This window comes from Pseudophryne corroboree, chromosome 10 (assembly GCF_028390025.1).
Source record: "Pseudophryne corroboree isolate aPseCor3 chromosome 10, aPseCor3.hap2, whole genome shotgun sequence".
Lineage (NCBI taxonomy): Eukaryota > Metazoa > Chordata > Amphibia > Anura > Myobatrachidae > Pseudophryne > Pseudophryne corroboree.
In genome coordinates, this window is record NC_086453.1 from 262587370 (window position 1) to 262600011 (window position 12642).

The following is a 12642-nucleotide window of genomic DNA, read 5'->3' on the forward strand; positions in this document are numbered from 1 at the left end:
ATGAGAATGGTCAACACAGGAAAAGGTCGACCAAAGTTTTTTTTATTTTTTTTATTTCTTCAACTTTTTAATACTTTACCATGCATATGGAGTATGATTGGGAAAAGTAACCTGTGCCAAGCGCAGCGGTAGGAGAGCGAGTCACATTGCATGAAGCATGGCGAGCAAAACGAGCCATGTGAGAGGACGTGGTGCACTAACTGGAGTTCCATGTGCTGCAAGGTAAAATTTCACACCCCAAAAAATTGAACTCTCATATTGACCTTTTCATTTGTTGACCATTTCCGTGTTGACATTTTGACCCTGTCGACCATTTGGTGTCGACCTAGAGACCCATAACCATTATCCTGTGGGATGCATCCACATTTCTTAATTTTCTTGTTCATGCTGATTTACATTTAAATGACAATATGTACACTCAAATTATTTACACAGAAAGCAGCTTGCTGTATAATGAGACATGATTTAACGGGTGGTCTTCAGTTTGTCGAATGTTGGGATCCCGGCGCACAGTATACCGGCGCCGGAATCCCGACACCCGGCATACCGGCACATATTCTACCTCGTGGGGGTCCACGACCCCCCTGGAGGGAGAATAAAATAGCGTGCACCGTGCCCGTAGCGTGGCGAGCGCAGCGAGCAAGCAAGGGGCTCCTTTGCGCTCGCCACGATGTCGGTATGCCGGCGGTCGGGCTCCCGGCGCCGGTATGCTGGTCGCCGGGAGCCCGACCGCCGGCATACCATACTACACCCGATTTAACTAATAACAGATGCAAAGTAAAAATGGGAATATTTTGCATTACATTAAATGTAATCTCACAGGGAGCAATGTGCTTTCTTTACTACTCATTGTAATTTGTTTTCTTTTTATCTTATTGCAGGGCACGGGTGCTGAAAATTCACCTACAAATCTTCCCATAAAGATATGCCTTGTAACAGAGCTCTTCGATCTTGTGGTAAATGAAAATGACATCAATATACAGTATTAGTGGATTTGGGTATTGTAGATGGGTCATTGCCGTATGCTAAATGTAATACTGAACAATCCAAGTTAGTCACCTACCAGCTTGGAAGAAAAAGGGAATATGTTTAAAGTTTCAGTTCAAGTTTTAGTTCATTTACCCACAAAACAAAAAAACAACTTGATCCTGTTAATCATGAAGGGGTAGATTTACAAATGCTTCTATAGCAGACAAGTGGATTTGTTGCCCGTAGCGACCAATCAAATTCTATCATTTTCCAGAATGCAGTAGAGAAATGATAGCTAAAATCTAATTGGTTGCTACGGGCAACAGTAAATTTACATCGCAGTGTGTAACTAGTGTTCTACAAGATGTTTTCTTACTATCACCGCCCTCAGCCACAGGCACAAGCAGAAGTGGCTAAGTGGCCATTGGAATCCTCATATGTCATCCCCTCACTTGATTTCATACTTTGATTGTGTTAAGAACTTCCACAAAGAAATGTACAAAATATTTTAGTGAACGTTATTATTATTATTATTATTATTATTATTATTATTATATCTCTGATCTGTAAGGCGCTGCAGTATTCTGCAGTACCAGAGAGTAGGGGAAACTGATCACATGGAAAACAAGGATATAGAAGATAAGGCCAGTACACACAGGCCAATCTAGCACCGGTGATAGCGACGCGCAGGGCTGCGCATCTCTATCGCTGGGGGGCATACACACGAGAGATCCGTGCTTAAAATCTAAGCAATCTACTCAGATTGCTTAGATTTTAAGAATGGATCTCTCCGTGTGTACCCCCCTTTAGTTAAAAAAAGTGCAGACTTTAAAACCAAGGGTAGGAAGGGCTCTACTCACAAGAGCTTGCAATCTAAAAGAGGGCCAAGCTGATACAAAAGATGTGAACATGGGGGGTCATTCCGAGTTGTTCGCTCGGTAAAAATCTTCGCATCGCAGTGATTTTCCGCTTAATGCGCATGCGCAATGTCCGCACTGCGACTGCGCCAAGTAAATTTGCTATGCAGTTAGGATTTTTACTCACGGCTTTTTCATCGTTCTGGCGATCGTAATGTGATTGACAGGAAATGGGTGTTACTGGGCGGAAACAGGCCGTTTTATGGGCGTGTGGGAAAAAACGCTACCGTTTCCGGAAAAAACGCAGGAGTGGCCGGAGAAACGGAGGAGTGTCTGGGCGAACGCTGGGTGTGTTTGTGACGTCAAACCAGGAACGACAAGCAGTGAAATGATCGCAGATGCCGAGTAAGTCTGGAGCTACTCAGAAACTGCTACGAGGTGTGTAATCGCAGTATTGCGAATACATCGTTCGCAATTTTAAGATGCTAAGATTCACTCACAGTAGGCGGCGGCTTAGCATGAGCAAATCTGCTAAAATCCGCTTGCGAGCGAACAACTCGGAATGACCCCCATGACTCAGAATGCAGATTGGACAGCAGGAAAGGTGTAACATAATACTCGTCGGTAATGAAGCCTCTAATAAAGAGCAAATGGCTATACTCCAGTTAAAACAAATATAATAGCAGAACTTTAATTAACAACAGTCTATTATAATATAATATATTATGATATGGGGGGATGTATGAAGCCTTGCACAGAAATAAAGTGGAGAGAGATAAAGTACCAACCAATCCACATCTAACAGTCATTTTTCAAACAGTCTGTAACATGGCAGTTAGGCGCTGGTTGGCACTCATCTCTTGCCACTTTGGGGTCTATTCATGTAGCAGAGAAAAGCCCTGTTTTGCATTAAACAGGGCTTTTCTCTGCCTAGTGCAATACACAGAGCGGGTTACCATGGAGAAGTCACTGACTTCCCTAGCGGCACACCCGTTCTGTGCTTGAATCGCAACATCATACTTTTATATGGTGAGTATGATCCGCTTCTCCATGGAGTTCAGGCTCGCCATTTCAGGATGGTGTAACCTGAACTACGGTGTGGAGACGAAAGGGAAGCTCAATGCTTCCCTGGTCTCTACTCGGCACCCGGCACTGGCCCCACCCCCTAACCTGCCAGCTGCCACTGCAGCCTGGCACATGCACAGCGGGACCCGTCGAAGGACTCCACGCATCAGAAAGTGGACTGCCTGGAGAAGACTTCACCGCTGGACCCCTGGATTCAGCACAGAGGTGTTTCTACAGTGGAGGGGGCCCGTGTGCACCTACGGGTGGGCCCCCTCCTCTGTATGGCGCTGTAGACTCCAGCATTGTGCCAGAGTCTACTGCGCATGCGCAGGTCTCTGGAAACATGGCGCCCGCCATGATCAGGAGACCAATTTGGCTACCGCGCATGTGCGGTGGCCATTTTGGTGGAGATTTCCAACACGATTGCAGGTCCCGGCGCTGGACTCCTGAAAGGTAAGTGTTAAAATGGGTGCAATGGGTGTGGTGTGATCCCCCCCTGGACCCAGGGGCCCGTGTGCATTGCACCCATTGCACCCATTATATAAACGCCAATGATTCAACAGCGCATCACCGGAAGGGTGAGTATACATGAATTGCTACTTATTACAGCTATACATGGTATCGAATCAATGCATTGTATAAGTAGCAATTAAGTTTACGTTTTCTTCATGAATAGACCCCCAGGGGTCTATTTACTAAGCCTTGGATGGAGCTAAATCCAACGGATATAAAGTCCTAGCCAATCAGCTCCTAACTGCCATGTCACAGGCCGGGTTTGAAAAATGACAGTTAGGAGCCGATTGGCTGGTACTTTATCTCAGTCCACTTTATCTCCATCCAAGGCTTAGCAAATAAACCTCCAAATCTCTATCCAATCATTGATAGATATGCTTCGTAATATTACATTTTATTCAGTTATAAAACAACTTATTGAAAAAGTAACTAGTCAAAAGTAACATATAAACATATGACAGTAGTGGCACAGCAATAAACGCAGGATCATGGGGAGAGAAATCATTAAGAATTAAGTGATATGTTTATATGAAACTGTGAAGATTTATACACACTTGCCAAGAAAATGAGCGACGTCGCTATTTAGCCATTCCTGAGCGACGTTGCTAACTTTCACCATTCCTGAGCGACGTTGCTAACTTTCACCATTCCTGAGCAACGTCGCTAACTTTCACCATTCCTGAGCGACGTTGCTAACTTTCACCATTCCTGAGCAACATCGCTAACTTTCACCATTCCTGAGCGATGTCGCTAACTTTCTTGACAAGTGTGCATGTCGCCACTGACCAGCAATGCAAATCCCCGCGGGTCGTTAACGACACTCGCTGTCGTTAATGACTATCGTCCAAAAGCTGCCTGCACGGCCCCACCATGACTGACTCATTACATGCCGCTGTGTGCTGCGGGCAACCGCCGCCCGCAGCACTCAACTGCAGCCGAGGAGAGGAGCGCACAGCGCAGCGGCCACGGGGATGAAGGAGGAGGAGGGTGGTGGAGGAGGCAGCCGCAGCAGTGCACTGTAATTGGTGGAGGCGCTGCTGCTGCTGTCTCTTTCCTTCCCCATAGGCTGTCCTCCACCGCTGTGATTGCTGGGAAGCGCATCCCAGCATTCACAGCAGCGGAGGACTGCCAATGGGGAAGGAAAGGAACAGCAGCAGCAGTGCCTCCACCAATCACACAGCTCTGCTGCGGCTCCCTCCTGCACCTCCCTCCCCCTCCTTCTCTCCTGCCTGGGATCTGTCCCAGAAGAAGCTGCACCGAGGAGCCTGAGCAAGCGGAGACAGTAAGTATAATTTTCTTTCTTTCTCCGCGCTGGAGGTACAAAGTACACACAGCGCGCGCACACTCAATTGATAACCTTTAAACCTTATTAGTGATACAATGCAATGATATGGTTACACTTTAAACCTTTATGCAGCAAAGCACTGCAACAATGTTATACCTTAAACCTTAAGTAGCGCTGACGGTATAAAGTACCCGCAGTGCGTACACCTTATCAATATACTCTTAAACCTTATACAGTTAAATACGCTTTAAACCCTAACAGGGAAATGAGGACACAACACCGATATGTAGTTGACCACAGGGTTCTAAGGCCACAGTGGGTTATTTCAAAAGAGATAACAGTACAAATTATACACTACAGGCTAACAAGATAAATCTACAACAGAATAATGGCTACAGTCAATGTACATACGTGAGAATAATCGCGTGCGCTTCCCGGTCCGGTCCTCCGTCATCACGGGTGATGACCTTCAGAGTCTGTGATAGTGACCTGGCCTGCAGCTTGCTCTTTATTCAGTAGATCAAGACATAATACAATAGACACTGTGTGCTCTTCTTCCATTGGTTCGGGGGTGGGACATATTCTGTGCACCGAAGACCATTGGTCAGTTCAAGAAGTGGGCGATGGCTAGGACTTGAGATGTGGTTTCTGTTGTTTGCATCTGAGTTCCCACCCCATGACCAGTTAAACCCATCACATTTATCATACATAAATCTGGTATTATTAATAACTTAATGAGGTAATATTTAATAATGTTATTTTTCCCACCAGATTAATGTTTACGTGACTCTGAACAATATGATCCCACACATGATATGATTATCTATTTCAATCCTCAAGATATACATATATCCACATATATATATATATATATATATATATATATATATACATACACACATACACACATACTCCTGCTATTACAATTTGTTAGGAATTATATATATTTATTCATATATATATATAATAATTATATATATATATATATATAATATATATGAACACCTACATCTCCATGGGTTTTAGACTACGAATGTTAATATCTTAGATTTCTAACTGTCTGGTCTTGTGTTTTGGTTAGCTATTGTTAAACAGCTTCGGTTCCTGGGTATTGTCTCTCCGTTTGTTTTTGCTTTCAGGAGAGACAATGACAATTCAGTACTCATTGTTTTAAATAGAAACTTGGCTATTTTAGTAAACAAAGGTGTTTGCCTTCTTCATAGAATTTCAAAGCTTAGTGTAAATAAGGCCATTGTATTTTAGTCTCTGGGAGTTTTAATTTATGTGTGACTGATTTTCATGCTATTTAAAGGTTAAAGCAGACAGTGTGGGATTTATACAATATATATATATATTAGATTTATGATATGTCTTTGTGGCTTTTCCATGAGAGTACAAACTCCACTGTAATTACTCATACCACGCTCAAACCGCGCAGGACCGCGGGAGCGACCATACACAATTTGCGGATATGTGCACGCATGGCGGACATGTGTGTGTGGTTTGTACGTGATGTGTGTACTGCAATATTTTTCTACTTAACACCACGAAGCCAAGCCCCTATATTTTTTGCGTGCGCCCAATGCGTGCATTGCCCGTTTTACATGGGGGGGCTCCGATGCCGTTTCTTGCACACAGTGCTAAAATGTCTAGTTACGGCACTGTTGCTAGGTATCCATTTCTCTGGCCCTGAGCAGGTCCCCCTCACCAGATCCTCTCCAGGGGTGAGGGGGTGGACTTGGATGGGATGGGGGGATGGCCCAAAGCATTTTGTCGCACCTGGGCCCACTGCTCGCTAGTTCAGCCACTGCCCCGGATGATTGCTATAGAAAGAGAAAGCAATCTCCATTGTTTATTTTAGGAATCTTGATACATTTTACAGAGCTACTGTATAGAGATTGGCATTGTCTGGTGTGACTGTCTTTTCCATGTGCTAATCTCTTTGTGTACACACGGTGAGATGAGGGCTAAACCCTGATTCTCACTATGCGATAGGGACTAGGTCGGAATCGCAAGCCTAGATGACTGTGCTACGATGTACGATTTTGGCTAAGTGTCAATTTTGACTATACTTTTATACTGTACTAGATAGTCAACATTGACTTGCCTGCACAGTCTATCTAGGCTTGCGATACCGACCTCGCAGGACCGCACATCGATATCGCATCGGGATCGCAAGGTGACTTTCCCCTTGCAGTCTGCACTAACTTTTCTTGTGATTTTCACTATATAGTCAAAATCGGAAGAAAAAATCTTACCGTGTGAACACACCTTAAGCTGTAAAACGTTTTGGTGTGATGTGGCACTCTCCTCAGGAAACTTTTGCAGAACTTAATAATAAACACTACACATGTATCAGCCTCCTGCCTTGTAAAATTCACCTGCCATTCTTCTACATGTACAGATACCTCTTGTGCGAGCTCTTGAGAATACAACTCTAGCAAGAACTGTGCTCCCATATCAGTAGTTAGGAAATGCTGCAGGCACAGTTCTGAGTTAAGCTGCTCACAAGCAGTCTAGATCATTTTCTATACAGTATAGGCAAGAATCTCACCTACATTTTCTGCAAGCTTGCATACTGTAGGGGGGCTGACATAGGGGTACAGCTCCTTCTTTGCACATTGGTGGTCATTCAGTGTTGTTCGCTAGCTGCATTCGTTCGCTGTGCAGCGATGAGGCAAAAAACGGCACTTCTGCGCTTGTGTATGCGATGCAATGTGCACTCGCAACGTACTTTTACAACAAACGATGTAGTTTCACACAAGGTCTAGCGATGCTTTTCAGTCGCACTGGATGCTGCAGAGTGATTGACGGGAAGAGGGCGTTTCTGGGTGTCAGCCGACCGTTTTCAGGGAGTGTTCGAAAAAACACAGGCATATCAGGAAAAACGCTGGCATGGCTGGGCGAACGCAGGGCATGTTTGTGACGTCAGAACAGGAACTGAACAGTCTGAAGTGATCGCAAGCGCTGAGTAGGTTTTGAGCTACTCTGAAAATGCACAAAAAAACTTTGTAGCTGATCTGCGATCCTTTCGTTCGCATTTCTGCTAAGCTATAATACACTCCCAAAGGGCGGCGGCATAGCGTTTGCACGGCTGCTAAAAACTGCTAGCGAGTGATCAACTCGGAATGACCACCATGCTGCGCTCCCTGTGATGAGGTCATTCTTTATAGAGCTGCTCTGTCCTAGCTTTCCAATAGTAATCATTGTAATTCTTTTTCCCTCACCCAGGCCAAATAGTGCATTCCACCATGTCCCCCACAGGCCCTAGATATCACCATGCCCCCTCCCCCAGCTGCAGGGTGCATGTGTCATCACGTTACCTCCCATCCATCTGACACGTCCAGCACCCAGTGTCTGTGTGTGTGTGTGTGTGTGTGTGTGTGTGTGTATCACCATGCCCCCCCCAGACCCCTGTGTCATCATGTCATTGCCTCCCCCTCCAGGACCAAGTGTATGTGTGTGTCTGTCACCATCCCCCCCATTATGTGTATCATCTGGGGTCCCAGGCCTTAGTGTGTGTCACTGTGTTGTCACCCCCCATGTCAGTGACCCACCCCTCCAGGACCCAGTGTGTGTGTGTGTCACTATGTCTCCAGCACCCTGCCCCAGTTTGTGTGTCACATATCTCCCTCCCCCAAGCCCTTTTTCCTTCCACCCCTTTTCCTTCCACTTCTGCCCTCTTTATCACTTACCTTGGTCCTCCTCTTCTGCGGAGGAGATGGAGTCCTGCTGGCAGGTGGTCAGAAGCGACGTTGAGAAACCTGAAGATAAGTACAATCTTCTTGTGTTCTAGCGTCCATACCTGGGTGACAATTCTGAGAGATTTGTTTCAGATTACGAGCCTATGGAAGAAGTATTTTTTCCCCATAAAATGATGTAGAAATAGCAGTTTCTGTATAATGTTATGAATTATTGCTACAGTATATGCTAAAAGCCTAATGCAGGAGATATCACTGACATTTCCTGCAGAAGGCTCATTCGTGCTGAAGATCGCAGTATTATTATCAATGAGGACTATGCTCTTACACCTGTGTGTACCAAACTCTGTAAATATAACTTTTCAGAGTATGGCCCCGCTGTCACCTAGGGGAGCAGCAAAAAAAGTCTCAGACCCTAAGGGTGCCCTGAAACCAGAAAGTTTGAGAGCCACTGTACTATATACAGTACAATAATTCAAGTTTTTGGTTTTGATAATGTAAAGGAAATATGTAGTGTAGAAATAATCAGATGTATTAACCTGGAGAAAGGATAAAGAAGTGATAAAGCAGTGATAAGTGCAATGTGATAACGCACCAGCCAGTCATTAAGGGGCCTATTTATCACCATCCGCATCCAGGATGCGGATGACAGGTGATAAAATCACCCAAACTCGTACTGCGATAATTGATTACATCGCAGGGATGTATCAATTATCGCATGCAGGGACAGAGCTTGTGGTCATTTTTTTGTAAAAAATACCCCAATGTCCTGCTGTGCATGCACCACTGCTGTCGCCACCGCCCGGTCGACCCCCCCCTCCCGTCACGACTACCCCTGCGCACCGCGGACTACCCCCCCCAGCATGTCAATATACTTACCAGACCATGGAAACAGTCCGGGCTGCTACTGCTGGGCTGCCGGGCACTGGATCCTGTGTGCTGCAGTGACCTCCGGTGCTGTAAAGTGTGCTGCTGCTTTACAGCGTCACTTTACAGCACCAGGGTCAAAGCACAGCACAATGGTGGACCCGGCGCCCAGCAGCGCTCACCAGAGCAGCGGACACTGGCTCCCTGGACAGGTAAGTGATTTTTTTGTTTTAACTTTTTTTTTTAACACTTTGATCAGCTTTTGTTTCCATCAGACACACATAGCTGATCACTAGAGCCGGGTCCCGCTCAGCTTTCTCTGCCAGGAGCAGAGAAAGCAGGGCAAAAGGGTACAGAATACAGTGCTGCCCTGTGATCTCGCCAGCCTAAGCTGGCGAGATTACCACAGGGCACACTGCAGTATTTTTTCACTTTTTTTTAAGTAAATTTGGCCACATCGCATTTCCCATTATAAGTCTGGGGAATGCGATGTGGGTTACTAAAAAAAAGTGAATTAAAGGGTTTGGAGCAGTTTTTCATGAAAACTGCTCCAAATGCCCTTTAATACATTCAGGTGATATTAAAATAATGCAAAAAAGGGTGTTAAAACGCCCCTTTTCACATTACTTTAGTAAAAATAATGGTAATAAATTGGCCTCTAAGGATTTGAAAAATGACAATTAGGAGCTGACTGGCTGGTGCGTTATCACCTTGCACTTATCACTGCTTTATCACTTCTTTATCCCTTCTTCAGGCTTAATACATCTGCTCCAATGATACATAAGTAGCTTGACATCATTTTATGTATTAAATTCAAGTAAATAAACAGTACATTAGATATTTGCTTATGAAGTATAGACCTTAATGTATTTTATGTATTAGTACATGTTTTCTGTTCAAATATTATCATAGGTGGCTGTTCAAAATATGTTTTTCTGTTCTCTCTAGAAAATTCTGGCTGCTTTCCTGGATTGTGATCCAAACCTAGTCTTTGCAGAAGTGGTACAGTATATTTTATTAATATTTAATGTTAATTAGACTGATATTGAGTCAGTGATATATCTTTTTATAAACTAATAATATTGCCATCAACAATATAAAACAATGAATAACTGGATTTTGTTTACTAAAAATTGGTATTGGTATAATCCTGAAGCGGTACATTTATTGTCATTTCAAATTACGCAATTAATCAGTGTTGGCATCATTGGCATTTTTATTTTTCATCAAGCAGGTCATTGTAAGCTGGCTATAGACTAGTGCGATTTGGCCTCTTTTCATCAGATTTAGAGACACATCGGGCCGAGAAATCGGCTGAAAAGTGATCAAATTGCAGATGTTTGACATCTGATCTGATCCGATGCGTGGTCCCGTGCGCATTGTGGCTTAATCGGTTGTCAGACGCGCTGCACAGAGGATAAATCAGAATTGCAGCAATCAGGTGCACATCGCCCAGCAGTGCCCGCTTCCATGAGAAAACTGTGGCTGTGCTGCTGTGTAATTAGGACAGGTACAGTAGTGTCTCTCCCACTCCATCTTTCTCCCTGTTCCACTCTCTCTCTCTCTCTCTCTCTCTCACTCTCTCTCTTTCTCTCCCAAACACTGTCGCTCCTCTCTCTCTCCCTAACACTCTCACTCCTCTCTCTCTCTCTTTCCCAAACACTGTCACTCCTCTCTCTCTCCCTAACACTATCCTCTCTCTCTCCCTAACACTCACTCCTCTTTCTCTCTATCTACCTAACACTCTCGCTCCTCTCACTCTATCCCCTTAACACTCTTGCTCCTTTCTCTCTCTCTCCCTAACACTGTCTCTTCTCTCTAGCTAACGCTCTCTCTTCTACCTCTTTCTCTCTCTAACACTCTCTCTCTCTACTCTCTTTCTCCCTAACACTGTCGCTCCTCTCTCTCACACTTTCTCTCCCATAACACTCTCTCTCTCTCTCTGACACTTTTACTCCTATCTTTCTTTCTCTTCCTAACACTCTCTCCTCTCTCTCTCTCCCTAAAACTCTCGCTCCTCTCTCTCTCACTTTATCTCCCTAACACCCTCTCTCCTCTCTCTATCTTCCTAACACTCTCGCTCTCTCTTTCTCTCCATAACACTCTCTCTCCTCTCACTCCCTAACACTCTCTCCTCTCTCTCTTCCTAACATTCTTCTCTCTGCACTCTGTCTCTCTCTCCAACACTCTCGCTCCTCTCTCTTTCTCTCCTCTCTCTCTCCAACACTCCCCTCTCTCTCTCTTCCTAACACTCTCTCTCCTCTCGCTCCCTAACACTCTTCTCTCTCCATTCTCTCTCTCCCTAACACTCTTGCTCCTCTCTCTCTCTCTCTCTCTCACCATAACACTCTCTCTCCTCTCTCTAACACTCTCACTCCTCTTTCTCTCCCTAACAGTCTCTCTCCTCTCTTTCTCTCCCTAACACTCTTCTCTCTCCACTCTCTCTCCCTAACACTCTTGCTCCTCTCTCTTTCTCTCCCTAACACTCTCTCTCCTTTTGCTCCACTCTCTCTTTGACACTCTCTCTCTTTGTACCTGACACGGTCTTTCTCTCTTCCTCTCTCCTGACACTTAGTCTCTCTCTCTCTCTCTCTCTCTTTCTCCCTCTCTTTCCCTGACACTCTCCCTCTCACTTCCCACCTCCTCCCCACTGTAATGCCACTGCCACCTCCATTTCATCCCTGTAGTACTGCCTCCTCCTCCCCAGTGGCTCCGCCACCAGGGGCACTAAATTTGGGTCTATCTTGCCCCCCCCAGCCCATAAATGTTCTGACGCCCCTGGTTGGAACCATCATACTGATCATGCGTCCCCCATGTATTTGTCGCTGGCTGAGGAGAGCATGGCATCCCACAGAGATGAATAATAAATGGGGTAAGAGAGAGGAGTAAAAAAAAGTTCTCTGCAGTTGTTCATAAAAGACTGCAAAGAAAGATACATGTGTGAATATACAGTGCGGCTCAAATAAAAACTGTGACATCTAAACCAGCACAACATCTACTAATGCAAAATAAGGCTGTCACTAAAACAACTGTGACGCTGTTTGCTGAAATAAAGCATTTATATTTAAGTCAGCACAAAATATATTAAGGTATAATAAAGCTTTTTACTAACAAATAATTGTGGACTTTGTCTATTTTAACAACTAATCTGTTACAGCTGTGCTGAGGCAGCTTTCACTAATAAGTGTTATGCTTTTTGATTGTTTGTTAGGGTCTATATAGTCCTGATAATATTAAACTATGGATTTATCAAAATATTAGTAAGATAGATTTGGGGTTAAAGCAGGACATTCTTATGGTGCCCACACACGGTGCGATTTGAAGTAGACGCGATGCTATTTGAACTAAAAAGATCAAATAGCATGCGAGAATCGCACCGTGTGTG

At 44.6% G+C, this 12642-nt stretch overlaps 1 protein-coding gene across 1 annotated transcript in view; it reads left to right on the forward strand.

The window, feature by feature from the left end:
* The window catches only part of LOC134965501 (uncharacterized), a 102654-nt gene that overhangs the window by 39199 nt on the left and 50813 nt on the right, over nt 1-12642 (forward strand). The window contains exons 4-5 of the mRNA XM_063941900.1: nt 882-956; nt 10206-10259. Coding sequence (XP_063797970.1) covers nt 882-956; nt 10206-10259 — 129 coding nt within the window. The remainder of the gene's footprint in view (nt 1-881; nt 957-10205; nt 10260-12642) is intronic.